The sequence below is a fragment of the Quercus lobata genome, chromosome 3 (assembly GCF_001633185.2).
Source record: "Quercus lobata isolate SW786 chromosome 3, ValleyOak3.0 Primary Assembly, whole genome shotgun sequence".
In the NCBI taxonomy this organism is placed as follows: domain Eukaryota; kingdom Viridiplantae; phylum Streptophyta; class Magnoliopsida; order Fagales; family Fagaceae; genus Quercus; species Quercus lobata.
The window spans coordinates 12486972-12501373 of record NC_044906.1 but is presented as its reverse complement, the minus strand read 5'-3'; the positions used below and the strand labels follow the sequence as shown (position 1 = coordinate 12501373).

At 35.6% G+C, this 14402-nt stretch overlaps 2 protein-coding genes and 2 long non-coding RNA genes across 5 annotated transcripts; all 4 read left to right on the top strand.

Moving 5' to 3' along the window:
- The first annotated feature begins 4188 nt into the window (after positions 1-4188).
- LOC115980346 (putative disease resistance protein RGA1) lies at positions 4189-5892 on the top strand. The gene has a single exon (XM_031102609.1). It carries the CDS (start codon positions 4261-4263, stop codon positions 5890-5892), a length of 1632 nt encoding a protein of 543 aa, XP_030958469.1. The 5' UTR covers positions 4189-4260.
- A 366-nt stretch (positions 5893-6258) lies between these two features.
- Positions 6259-7644, top strand: LOC115980345 (putative disease resistance protein RGA4). Its single transcript, XM_031102608.1, has one exon. The coding sequence runs from the start codon at positions 6259-6261 to the stop codon at positions 7642-7644; it is 1386 nt and encodes a 461-aa protein (XP_030958468.1).
- A 1028-nt stretch (positions 7645-8672) lies between these two features.
- LOC115982560 lies at positions 8673-10724 on the top strand. Its single transcript, XR_004089658.1, has 4 exons — positions 8673-8705; positions 8832-9013; positions 9858-10102; positions 10232-10724. It is a non-coding gene; the product is annotated as an uncharacterized LOC115982560 (long non-coding RNA).
- A 747-nt stretch (positions 10725-11471) lies between these two features.
- Positions 11472-13295, top strand: LOC115982559. 2 transcript variants are annotated; one of them, XR_004089657.1, is made up of 6 exons: positions 11472-11700; positions 11859-11922; positions 12030-12201; positions 12624-12703; positions 13051-13130; positions 13247-13295. It is a non-coding gene; the product is annotated as an uncharacterized LOC115982559 (long non-coding RNA). The 2 variants fall into 2 exon arrangements; XR_004089656.1 differs by having other exon boundaries at positions 11472-11922.
- Positions 13296-14402: the final 1107 nt, after the last annotated feature.

Sequence of the window (14402 nt, the reverse complement as noted above, 5' to 3'; positions counted from 1 at the left end):
TATGATGGCACAAAAGATTAGCCCTCTCCTATTCTCGATACCCTACCTGGTTCCCCCTCCTTCGTTGGGCAATGAAGGCCATCGTGCCATCTCCCAGACATAATGAGGAAGTTATTCAACCCTTTGCTGGTCTCGAGGAGGCACTGAATAAGTCTTATCGTCCCTCCAGGGATGGACGCAGGATTTCAAGCTAGAGGGGTTGGAAATAAGCGAAAAAAAAAAATTCGGGAGGTTGGTAGAGACCTTTTTAATGTAAGCCCGTCAAATTTCATTACGTTGATTAACATGATATTCCTATATTTGTTTGCATGTTCCAGGATCATAATCCAAAGAATCAAGATCAACTCTTTGAAATTGTGTTTGAGAGATTGGAATATCGACATTTTCCATAATTGGGAAATGCATATTTTCTAGAATTGGAACATCCACATTTATAATAACTACTTATCAAAAAAAAAAAAAAAATCTATTAATAACTATATAACAGTATAACCATTAAACCAAAAAAGAAAAAAAGTATAAATAAAGTAAAAAACAAATGAATGGATGAGGCACTTGTTTAAAACTTTAAACCCTGTACTCTCTACAGTCAAACTCCATATTTTCTCCAATAAAAAATACTACTTATTAAGCTCACAATTTCACAAACCCCACTTTCCTCCCACAAAACCCAACTCAGCTACTAAACCAAAAATAAAAATAAAAAATCCATTCCTTCTTTAACTGAAAGAAGAGAAAGAAAGAAAAATGTCATCTTTGCTTCATCACTCTTATTGCTCATCATCACCTATTCACCTCTCACTTCTCATTCCTTTTTGAAACTGAATTTCTTCCCAAGCTCTCGAATCCCTGCCTCCCAAAATGCCGTCGTAAACAAAGCAGCTCTCTTCCTTCCTCTAACCTTTTTATATATTTTATTTTTTTATAAATTACACACTCAGTTCCTCTTTGAAAAATTTTCAATTTCACAGAGGTAATTTGGTGGAGCCGTTGAAGTACGATAACGAAATGCCGTTGAAGTACGAGATGGGTCTCGCAACTCGCAAGTGTCACGGCGTCACGGCGACACGGCGTGGGTGTGGGCGGCAGCGTCACAACGTGGGTGAGTGGGTCTCCGTCTCTCTGAGTACTCTCTATCTCTACTCTGTCTCGCCTCTCACTTCCCTTTCTTTCTTTTTTTCTTTTTTTTTTCTTTTGTTTCCTTCATTTTTTTGCTTTCTACGTTTGGTTTTGGACTGCTGAGAGTGAGAGCTGAGTTTTTTTTTTTAATAAGATTTACATGGGTCATGGGCTCCTGGGCTAGCCGGATGATAGGATAGGGTTCATGATTTTTGGAAGGGGGCCCGAGCTATGAACTCAAGGGGGGGAGCTAAAAACTCAGGGACCCAAGCCCTTTTTTTTGAAAATTTTACTTGCTAAATTTTTTTTTTTTTTTTGGGCCCAGGGGGGGCCCAAGACCCCTTAGCCCTCTGCCTGGGTCCATCCCTACGTCCCTCGTCTTCATATAGTAGGACTTACCCTTTAGGTGTTGGAGGTTGTAGCACCAATTTACATCTTGATAGGTTAAACTCAACCCCATTTTCTCATTTAAGGCGTCCACACAACTCAGAATCCTAAACACGTTGGCAGCGCATTAGGTGGGAGCTAACTGGAAATGCCTAAGGTAATCCCTCATTATCGGCCCCATAGGGATTCTCACGCCACCTTCTATGAAGGCGATTAGGGGAATCAGTACTTCACCCTCCTACCTCCTAAAATGCCACTCCCCTTCCTCACAGTATCTCAAACCTACATAAGGGGGTATCCTATAATTGGCGTTGAATTTTTCCATCACCTCTTCAGGCTCAACCAACTTTTTTAATTTACCCATACCTAGAAATGACTAAAAAGACTCAGGGAAGGACGAAAGAAGGAGAGAAGTAAGAGGGAAAGAAACTTAGAAGAAAGAAAACGTGAGTTAGAGAGAAAAGAAAACTTACAGAAATGAGGAAAAGCTCCTCGGACAGGCTTTTTATGCTGGAAAGAGATGTGAGTTTAGCTGAAGATTTAACTGAACTCAGGATACGTGTGCAAGAACTCTTGAGTGCAAAAGTAAAGAGAAAAATCGATTCAAATGGGTATTTATACCTCTTATTAAAAGTAATTGTGCGGGTTTTCCCGCCCCTAAGGTTAAGGAAATCTTCACTATATGATTACCATCACACCGTTGAATGTGGGGAGCACAGAGCCGCCAAGATTTAATGAAGACGCTCTCCGTATATCAAGGCGCCAGGAACGTGCCTTAGACAAGTGAAGAGGCTCTGGCACTAATGGAGAACAAGACTTGACAAGCCATGATATAGGCTCGAGGACACTAAAATCCTCATCTCCGTCTAAGGAGCCGAACAATAGGATTTTGAAGGGCTATTATGGTGTCGAAGAATTCGACAACCCCGGCCCACTTTATACTAAGCCCAAGGCCAATGCCAAGGAGGAAGGAATGGTCGAGGACGAACAAAGAAAGCCCACATAGCCTAGAAACGTTGCCGATGACGATCCTGTTCTCGGCCTCCCAGATCCCAGAAGGAAAGAATGGCATGCCTTCATAGGCAGCCTCCTAAAGCGCCCCCAGAAAAAGGATAAGTACAGTAGGACACCCATGGAGATATGGCGTAGGAGCGATTCAATGAGAAACTGTCATCTCCTCATTAAATGCATCCAACTAACGTTCTGGCCGCATTAATGAGGGAATGACCCCTAAACAGTGCGGTGTTGGTCACCGCAACTCACAGAGGATTTGGGAAGGTGGCTGATGGGACGAGCACTCGAGTAATAACCTACATGATCAACAGATGGAGGGCCAAGATCGATTGTAAGGGGATATATAATGTGGGAGATCCTCCAAGAATGGGGGATGGGATCCCCGGGATAGAAGAAAAGAAAGAGAAGACTGGAGCAGTTTGCATGATTTCGGAAAACCTTTATAGCCTAGCACCGAAAAAAGAATAAGAACACTAAGTTCCTCGGATGAAAGACCCTAGGACAGAATTTTATATTTTGGTCCATGTCCTTGTTGTTCAATCCGTTCATAACCATGTCTGGTTGTTGTAATCCTCACTAAGACCTAGTTCTTGAACCAACTCTCTATAAATTTATTGTATTGGGCTAGTTGGGCTTGAGTTCACTCATCCAATAGAAGAAGTGCTCGAATATATATATATATATATTTTTTTTTTTCACTCACACACATCAAATTACTAAAAAAAGGTAATTTTGTGTTTTCTCAATATTTGCAAATATGCCACTTTCTTCGTATACATAGAATACGAAAACGTTAAAAAGTTATATTCATTTTTTGTATTCAAATTCAACTTTTACGAGATTGAGTGTTCGTTTGGCATGAATAATTTTGCCAGCTTATTTTACTATTTACCTTATTTTTGTTACTATTCATGGATCCTAATGTAATTTTTGGTACAATTCATAGGTCTTACTATACTATTTCAGCTAACTTTTACCTTTCTCTACAGTATTTTCAGCAAAAAGTTTTCAGTTTCAGCAAAATAAGTGGATTACAAACAAACCCTGAATACAAATGTTAAAATCAAACCAATTTTTTGTTTATAGAACTCACTAAAAACTAAAAATGAAAACAAAAAATGGTGTTTTTTTCATAACCAAACAGGCGTTAAGGTCTATTTGGTTTTTTATTATTGCTCTTTGTTTTTTTGCCTTTGTGACTTTGTCTCAACTTTTTGTCAAGTGGAATCATCCTTTCTAATATTTGGGCTTTGGCTCTTCTTTTGGTGCAGCTCCAAACTGTTAAGGTACGGTTTAGATTCACGTTTTGCACGTCCATGTTTTACGTTTTTTTTTTTTTTTAGCCGCCCTTTTTGACTTTTCAGTAACTTTTCAGCAAGACTAGTGGATTTGTGTTCACTAAACCCATGAACCTCACTTTTCAGTAATTTTTTCATTAAAAATGAGTCTCATGACACTATTTATATATTTAAAAATTATTTTGATACAGTATTTTCAGTTTTCAATTTTCAATTTTTAGCAAAATAAGCTATATCCACACATTTAAGTCTTCAGGCAGAGTGATTATTTTATTTATTATGTGGAATCTATCATTATTTTATTTAGAGCAGTTCAACTACTTTGGATCTCAACTTCAACTACTGCTTTTTCTTTCCATCCAAAAACCAGTTCAACAACTGCTTTTTGCTCTCTTGTGATCTAACCTATCTTTCAGTGTTTTCTTTCTCTCACAAAGAAGAAATGGCTGAAGCAATCCTGTATGGCATTGCGCAGACGATCATTGAAAATTTGGGCTCTATGGCTTTCGCAGAGATTGGATCCGTGTGGGGTGTCAAAGATGAGTTCGAAAAATTGAAGGATACTGTTTCCGCTGTTCAAGCTGTACTTCTGGATGCTGAGGAGCAGCAGGGCAAAAGCCATCGAGTCAAGCACTGGATCATGAAGCTTAGAGATGCAGTCTATGATGCGGATGACTTGCTGACCGAATTCTACACTGAAGATATGCGTCAAAGGGTGATGGGTGGTGATCAAATGGCAAAGAGGGTACGTACTTCTTTTACTACTTTCTTTTCGAGTTCAAACCAACTTGCTTTTCGTCATGATATGGCTAAAAAAATAACATCGGTGAGGGAGAGATTTGATGCAATAGCAAATGATATGAATAAGTTCCAGTTTATAGTACATCCTTTACAAACCGGGGTTTTGACTAGGGAGAGGGAGCAAACTTACTCTTTTGTATGTGAAGAAGAAGTTATTGGGAGAGAAGAGGATAAGAAAGCCATTATGGATCTATTATTCGACTATGATGTGCAAGAGAATGTTTCGTTTATATCCATAGTGGGGATTGGAGGGCTGGGGAAGACTACACTTGCTCAATATGTATACAATGATGAGAAAGTGAATAATTATTTTGAGCTGCACATGTGGGTGTGTGTCTCTGATGTCTTTGACGTACAAAAAATTGCTGAAAAGATAATTAAATGTGCAATTGGTTTGAAACTTGAAAACCTTGAAATGGAGCAAGCACAAAATGAACTTCGTAAAACACTCAACCAAAAAAAGTACTTACTTGTGTTGGATGATGTGTGGAATGAGGATGAAGAAAAGTGGTATAATTTGAAAAGACTTTTGATGGGTGGCTCAAAGGGAAGTAAGGTGGTGATAACTACACGGACTAAATTGGTTGCAGAGATTACTAGCACCATCTCACCGTATTATCTACAAGGCCTCTCGAAAAACCAATCTTGGTCTTTATTTAAGCAAATGGCATTTAGAAAAAGGCAAGAGATGATTAATCCTAATCTTGAAGCAATTGGAATGGATATTGTACACAAATGTTGTGGAGTGCCTCTTGCTATTAAGGCAATAGGGAGAATACTATACTTCAAAAAGACAGAGGATGAATGGTTATATATCAAGAATAAAGAACTTACAAATGTAACTCAAGAAGAAAATAATAGTAGCATTTTATCAATTCTAAAATTGAGTTATGATCATCTCCCATCACATTTAAAGTGTTGTTTCGCATATTGTTCATTGTTTCCTAAAGATCATGAGATTTCAAAGTTGACATTGATAAATCTATGGATAGCACAAGGATTTATATCATCATCAAATGAAAAGCTACATATGGAGGATGTTGCTAATGAGTACTGTATGGACCTACTTTGGAGGTCCTTCTTCCAAGAAGCTAGGGAAGATAGTTTTGGGAATACAATTAGTTTTAAAATGCATGATCTAATCCATGATCTTGCTCAATCAATCTCAAGAGTTGAGTGCACATATATTGATTCAAATATAGAAAATGTCAATGAAAATGTTTGCCACTTATCAGTTGCATCTGTTGGTGTGCTTGAGAAGGATTTAAGCTAGCTATTCAAAGCAAAAAAGATACGCACATTTATTTTGGTGGATCCAAAAAAGAATTTCACTAAAATTTTAGGTGAGGAAGAATCTGGGGAAATACTTTTTTCTAGTTTAAGATGCTTGCGTGCATTAGACCTACGTAACTCATATATTACGGTGGTGTCAAATTCTATAGAAAAGTTAACATATTTAAAATACCTTGATCTTTCTGCGAATAACATTAAAGTTCTCCCTAGTGCTATTACTAGATTGTTGAATTTGCAAACATTAAACCACAATGGTTGTACTCTTCTTAAAGAACTACCGGGAAACATTCAAAAATTATTCAACCTTCGGAATCTTGATTTAAAGGCTTGTTACAGTCTGACTCATATGCCACCTGGATTAGGGCAGTTGACTTCTCTTCAAGTATTACCGTTGTTTATTGTAAACGAGGAACTTTCTTGCGCTGGTCTTCCGGAACTGAACAAGCTAAATAACTTGAGAGGAGAACTAAGAATTAGAATTAAGGTACGGGTGAAAGATGCCACCTCTAAAGCCAAGGCTGCGAATTTGAAGGACAAGCAGCATCTTAGAAAATTGGAATTAATATGGGGTAAGCTGGGTAATGATGTCGCACGTGTTTGGGAAGATGAAAATTTAATGGAAGGCCTCCGGCCACACCAGAATTTAAAAATGTTGACGGTGGTAGGGTACCAGGGTGTGAGATTTCCGAGTTGGCTTCCTTCGCTAACTGGTCTTGTGATATTAGAAATATCACAATCGATGTGCCAACATCTATCGCCAATGTATCAACTCCCAAATCTCCGAAATCTATCTCTAGAATTTATGGATGGTCTGGAATACATATCAGACCGGGAAATCACTGAAGAGATCTCTGCTTCATCAACATTTTTCCCATCCCTAAAGTCACTCAAATTGTGGAGCTGCCCTAATCTAAAGGGATGGTGGAGGAGGGATACAGTGGGTGTGGTAACATCAAGTCATCAATACCAGTCGCATGTCTCATTGCCTTCTTTTCCTCGGCTTTTACAATTGGAAATTTCTTTTTGCAAAAACCTGACTTGCATGCCATTGTTTCCAAATCTTGAAGAACCGCTACGACTAACAGTTTCCAGTTGCAATCCATTGCAACAAACAATGAATATGATAGATATCTTTTCAATTCCCTCTGCTTCGAAATCCTCCCCTCCTCTCTCCAAATTAAAGTTTCTATCTTTGGATAGGATTCAGGACATAGAGTTACTGCCAGAGCAGTGGTTGCAAAACCTGGCTTCTCTTGAGGAGCTAGAGATAAAGGGATGCGATAGACTAAAATCTCTATCTCTGTCTCTATTTATGAAACATCTGACCTCCCTCAAGAAGCTGTGTATTAGCTGGTGCGAGGAGGTTGATCTGTTCAATGATGAAGACACACAATCTGTTGGTGTCAGCCCTCTGCAACGTCTCACAATTGATGGATGCCACAATCTCATATCACTTCCCGAAGGGATTGGCAACCTTACTGCGCCTCAAACACTTGAAATTTCTGGTTTGCCCAATCTGATATCACTTCCTGAAGGGATTAGAAGTCTCACATCACTCAAAAGATTTGAAGTCCGTTCATGCCCCAATCTAACATCGCTTTCATCAGGAATGCATCGGCTCTCCTCTTTACAAACCCTGATAATCGCTGCCTGTCCCCACTTGAAAGAAAGATACCAGAAGGGAATTGGCGAGATTGCTCATGTCCCAAATTTTCAATATTATGATTCTTAGTATTAAGAATTGAATTCTTGTTCGGTAACCAATATCCTTCGGCTTCTTCAGTTAAGAACTACAACTTGTACTATTTCTTTTCTTTTTGTGCCGACTTCTTTATCTTTTTCCAATTGGGAAATTATTGTATACTCCTGAAGTACCATAAATGTATACTCCCTCCTCTCATATAAATGGTGGGTCTTACTAATTAAATTTATGGTGGGGCTCACTATTTATGTGAGAGGTGGGAGTACGCATTTATGATACTTCAGGAATACCTAATGATTTTCCCTTCCAATTTATTTGCAATTTAATATGCAGATTTATTCAAAGCATTGTACAATTGCCAAGGACACATGGGATGTACGATTGCCTAAAATTGCTCACTGATGAACCCAATGGGTAACCCTATTCTTGGTATGTCCAAAAACACTTGCATTTATTTCATTTGTCAATTTTTTTTTCTATGTGAACTATGAAGTAAAAGGATTAATTAAACCCGCCAGGAAGGGTGTGGATGCCACGGGTACCACTGCTCTCATATGCAAAAGCAATTGAATCACAGAAAAAATCCCAATGTTCTACTTTTTTTTGCTCAAATTTTAAGATATTTTAACACATGAATCTCTATGCTTTCTTGAATTATAGTTGTGTAGTATGATTGGATTGAAAGCATAGCTTGAAATTTTGAGCTTGAAAATGCACTAGATTTCCGATGAATTTTGAATAATTTATTCTTTGGAAATGGAGAAACCAAAACCCAAGTGAATTCAAGGAAAAGGTCAGTGCTTTTCTGTAAACCAGCATAAAATTTAGTGATGGAAACTTTCTAGTATTTTCTTCTCCCCAATCTGACATCACTTCAAAAATCAATTCAAGCAAATAGGTGTGGACTCTCTGCATATTTCAATAGGTTCATACATCTCCTTTAAGATTCAATCCTTTTGTGTTAATCAAATACCCAACTTTCTTTTGTTTAAATTCAGTTAAGGTTCTCAATAATTTGATTATGTATCCAGATATGAGACAAGGTCAAAATTCCAAATCAACTAGAGTCGGTGTTTCTTTGAAAAAGGCTGGTACTACTTTTGCATCTACAAGCAAAACATTGAGTATTGAGTCTTAATTATCTCGATCCTTATCTTGTAATAGCTTATGTAAAAGTCAGATTAAGAATCATTATCTTCTTTTCTTTCCATTGGCAGATTTAGTTAATGAAAATACAAATCCTCAATTTGCACGCAAAATGCTACGGATATTAGTTTCATCTTCTACCAATACCTTTTTGAGGATTCAATTTTAGGCCATTGCTAGTTGCTATTTGGGATGTTCTACGCCTACCCTATGGAGCATTAGTTTTTTTTGTTCATATCAGAATATTACAAGGGTAATCACTTCACTTTTTACTTCCTATATTTGTTTTGCTAGTGAAAACTGTAATGTGTTGCCTATGAGAGTCAATATGATGCATTACTTCTATTACTCTCTTCTACCTACACAAAGAACAATATTCATAAAGCCTATATTTGAATTTCTTAGTTTACAACAACTATTGAGAGAAAATATTTTATCCTGGTTAAACAAGTGACTTATAGTATTAACAGGTTGTGAAGTTGATTTATATTTTCTATACCTTTGGATTTTTGTATATTCTATGAAAATATGGGTGCATATCAGTGTGTAAACAAAGCCGTCAAAAGCATAGTTACCAATCTTGTACCTTTGATTTAAAAGCATAATTCGTTAATTCAACAACCTAGGAAGAATAAAGGGATTTTTACGTATTATATATTTCATAGACTGAGTAGCTGTTGTTCTGCACAAATATTCCATTAAGATGGATAGTAAAAGTTGAGACATCATAAGAGTATTGTATAGAAAGTGGTTTTGCACTTACATTTCATGAATTTCCTTTCATCTTTGATGTAGTCTTGAATCCTTAAGGCTGCTTAACTTACCATAAAGGCACAAAGTTATAATCCAGCCTTTGTTTGACATCTGTAAAAAAGCATATAAATTGGAATCTTGTATGTCCTAAGTCTAGGAATTCATTTTTACCAAAAAAAAAAATTAAGTTGAATGCTTAATGGTAACAAATAAAATGACAAATAGACAGCAGTTAAGGAAAAAACATATAGTCAAAAAGAAATGTGAGCCCTTAATGCAATTCTATAGTAACCAAGTTCCTTTTTTCATACTAAATTTCTTATTTTGATATCTGTTATTTATAGGAAATTTGGAGTGCCCCTTGAAGAAAATATTGAAATTTATGAATGCCCAAATCTGATATCACTTCTTGAAGAAATGAGTTGCTTCTCCCATTTACAAACTTGACAATCATTGACTGTCCTCGCTTGAAAGAAAGATACCAGGAGAGAATGGCAAGGATTGGATTGCTCATGTCCCACATGTTCACATATTTTTGAATTATTGATTAAATTCTTGTTTAGCAACCAATATGCTTCTGCTTCTTTGGGTAGGTACTACACCTCTACTTGTACTTTCTGTGCAATAAAAAATACAACCTTTTTTTTCCCTTCTATGCCAACTTCTTTGTCTTCGATATTGATGTTTGTGGCCAATTTAATTGCAATTTAATTTGCAGATATTTTCAAAGAACTATACAAACACCTGAAAGGGTGCAGAGGAATCATGGGAGGATTGCCTAAAATTGCTCACATGGATGAACCCAATTCCTCACGATTTCTGATATGAGTAATCCCAATTCTTTGTTTTCTTTGGATCTTTCTACTGAAAGACATTGGCATTTATATATAAGGAATTAAACCCAGCAGGAAAGGGGGCATGCCACTGGTACCATTGCTCTCATATGCAAAAGCAATTGAATTATAGAAAAAGTCCCATTGTTGTACTTTTTCTTGTTTAAAACTTTTGGGCTCTGCAATTGTGTGAATAGTCAACAACTAGGTGGGTTGGTACCTTCTATTTCCTTTATTTTCTTCTCTCATAAAATTTGACCTGAAAGTGTTGTACATAAACCTATCTTTTGCTTCTTCATCCAAATAATTTCTATTGTATCTCATAAATAAGTTGTTAAAGGTGATATACTTGGCTTATTGATGAAAAATGCTGATATTGGAGTGATATTGTTGTTGAAGATCAACTTAGATAACTGATCCCGTACCAGTATTTAGTTGCTGAATTTTTTTTGTATGTATCAGCTTGTACCATATCATGTTTTGCTCAAATTTTAAGATATTTTAACACATAGATCACCATGCTTTCTTGAATTATTGTTGTGTTATTTGTGTAGTGTGATTGAATTAAAAGCACAGCTTGAAATTTTGAGAGTAGAAATGCAATAGATTTTAGATAGTTTCCAAATTATGCATTTAATTACCACCAAAAAAAAAAAAAAAAAATCCAAAGGATGACGTGAAATACAAAATTTTGAATGATTTATTCTTTGAAATTAGAGAGACCAAAACCCAAGTGATTCAAACAAATAATTAGGAGTGTTTTTCTGTAAACTGGCATAAAACATAGCGTTAAAAACTTTCTAGTATTTTCTTCTCCTTGTCAGCTTGATGCTAGGTGGAAAAGGTGGGAATTGCTCCTACAATGCTCAATTATCCTTGAGATTGGAATTGACTTTTGAAGGATCATACACTCCACTATTTCTAAAGGTTCATAATCATACATCTCCTTCAAGATTCAATCCTTTTGTGTTAATCAAATACCCAGCTTTCTCCTATTTTCTTTTTTTTAAATTCAGTTAAGGTCCCCAGTTATTTGATTCTGTATGCAGATGCGAGACAAGGTCAGAATTCTGAACTAGCTAGAGTTGGTTTTTCTTCAGAAAAGGCTGGTACTACTTATGCATTATCAAGCTAAAACTTGAGTCTTAATTATCTCAATTCTTATCTTGTAATAGCTTTCATAAAAGTCAGGATTAAGAATCCTTATCTTGTTTTCTTTCCATTGGCAGATTTAGTTAATCGAAATACAAATCTTTTGAGGATAGCTTCAGTTTTAGGCAACCGCTACTTGGGATGTTCTTCTACCACTACCTAATGGAGCATCAGGTTTTTTATAAATTAGAATATTACAAAGGTAATCACTTCAATTTTTCCTCCTTATATTTGCTTTGCATGAAATCTGTGAAATAGGTTGCCTATGAGAGTCAATTTGATGCATTTTTCTCTTTAACTCTCTTCTACCTAAGAAAATAACAATATTCATAAAGCCTTTTGAATTTCTTGTCTTCACAGGGTGTGATAAGGAATTCCCCCAATTTGATGAAGGATTCACAGGCCCTAGATTATGCAAACCATGGTAATTTCGTCAAAAATCGCATTTCTGTTTGTTGTCACTAAAAATTTTTCCCAAAATATATAATGATTAGAGTGGAAGCTGATTGTCAACTTTTGTATTTGAATTAGTTCTATTCAATACAAATATTTGGATTTTGAAGAATTTTGTGCGGCTGCCTTAAGTTTGCATCAGCTAGAAGGAATGGAGTGCTAGGAACAACATGCGAGGCATGCCTGTGAGCTATTTGAGAAGGATGTCAACAAGCCAATTATGTTTGAAGGAACTTGCCCTTGTATTCTCGTTAGTTTCAAATTGCAAATTGATTTCAGTTGCTTTTTAATGTCTGAAGATAAAGTCTAATGATATGTGCACGTTTAAACATTAATGTTTTCATATTATTTTTATCTGCATTCAAAGTCGTAATATTCAGTCAGTCATACACTCAAACTACAAATTCAATGTAAACTCTACCAAAAGAATTGTCTTCTTTGACTCTGTCCTGCTGTGCTACTCTTAAACAATCCCACCCATTGACAAACTCCATCTGCCTATACTAATTGTTGTAGAACTTCAAATTCTCAATGCTATTTTCTTCCCTACCTGGAAACCAACCTCCTCTCATCTCTATTAACTACCCTCGTTATAATTCTAATCATCACTGCACATAAAGTATCTCAAAATCAAGTTGGTAAAGTGATATACTTGGTTTGTTTATTGATTAGGTGCATGAACAAATTCAAAAGTCACACTTGCTGATATTGGAGTAGCGCTGTGTTCTTAGATTATTTCAAATAGTAATCAGGTATTTTGTTGCTTAAATTATTTCTTTTTGTATAGAGCTTCTATCAAGTTTTGTTAGATTTGTAGGAGATTTTAACGCAGAAATCTATATGCTTTCTTAAATGGTCGTTCTTTAGCTTCATTATTAAAAGCATAGCTTGAAATATAGAGTTTAGAAATGTACTCAATTCCAAATGGATTATGCATTTAATTATTAAAAAAAATGGATGAATTGAAATATAAAATTTTCAATAACTGGAATTGGAAATACCAAAATTAATTAGGAGTGTCTTTTTGTAAAGTGGCGTAAAACATAGAATTGGATACTTTATAGTGTGTTCTTTCCCTTACTCTTTAACATGATGCCAGGTGGAAATAGGTTGGGACTGCTCCAATCTTTGAGATTTGAATTGATTTTTGGAGGATCATACAGTCCTGGATTTTGAAAGGTTCACACAACTCATTTAAGATTCAATCCTTTTCTGTTAAGAAAATACCCGATTTTCTCTTGTTTTCTTTTGTTTAAATTTGGTTAAGTTTCTCAATGATTTAATTCTGTATGCAGATATAAGACAAGGTCAGAATTCTAAACCAGACAAGAGCGGTGTTTTCTTCAAAAAAGAAAAAGAAAACGAAAACAGGTACTACTTCTGCATCTACAAGAAAAAAATTGAGTCTTACTTCAATCAATCCTTATATTGTAATAGCCATCCTAAAAATCAGATTAAGAATCCTTTTTGTTATCTCTCCATTGGCAGATTTTGTTTAATACAAGAAATATTCAATTTGCATGCAAGATGCTATGAATGTGACAAGTTTCATCTTCTACCAGTGCCTTTTTGAGTTTATCTTCAGATTTAGGGCAACTGGCCAACTGCTACTTGGGATGTTCTACCAGTATCTTCTGGTGCATCAGTATTTTGTTCATATCTAAATATTGAAAGGTAGTAACTTCACACTTTCCTCCCTATAGTTGCTTTGCTATTGAAACAGATTGCCTATGAGAATCAGTTTGATGCATTTTCTCTATAATTCTTTTACCTATGAAAATAACAATATTCATAAAGCTTATATATGTTTGGAATTTCTTATTCACAACAACTATTTAGAAAAATATTTATCCAGATTAAATAGGTGACTTATTACATAACAGTTTGTAAAGTAAATTTATATTTTCTGTAGCTTTGGCTTTTTGTATATTCTAGAAAACTATGGATGCATATTTGTAAACAAAGTGATAAGGTAGATGGATCAAAAGCATAGGCTGTTGATTCAACATGCTAGGAAAAATAAATGGATTATTACCAATTTTATGTTTCATATATTGAGTAGCTTCAGTCCTGGAAAAGATTGTGGATGTTCCATTAAGATGGATCTTTAGAGTTAAGACTTCATTAAAGCCTTGAAATAGACAGCAGTTAAGGAAAAAACATATAGTCAAAAAGAAATGTGAGCCCTTAATGCAATTCTATAGTAACCAAGTTCCTTTTTTTATACTAAATTTCTTATTTTGATATCTGTTATTTATAGGAAATTTGGAGTGCCCCTAGAAGAAAATATTGAAATTTATTAATGCCCAAATCTGATATCACTTCTTGAAGAAATGAGTTGCCTCTCCTATTTACAAACTTGACAAATTGAAAAATGCTGATATTGGAGTGATATTGTTGTTGAAGATCAACTTAAATAACTGATCCAGTACCAGTATTTAGTTGCTGAAA

Excerpts from the sequence above, each read along its gene's own strand:
- LOC115980346 (XM_031102609.1), top strand. The coding sequence starts at position 4,261 with ATGGCTGAAGCAATCCTGTATGGCATTGCGCAGACGATCATTGAAAAT.
- LOC115980345 (XM_031102608.1), top strand. The coding sequence starts at position 6,259 with ATGCCACCTGGATTAGGGCAGTTGACTTCTCTTCAAGTATTACCGTTG.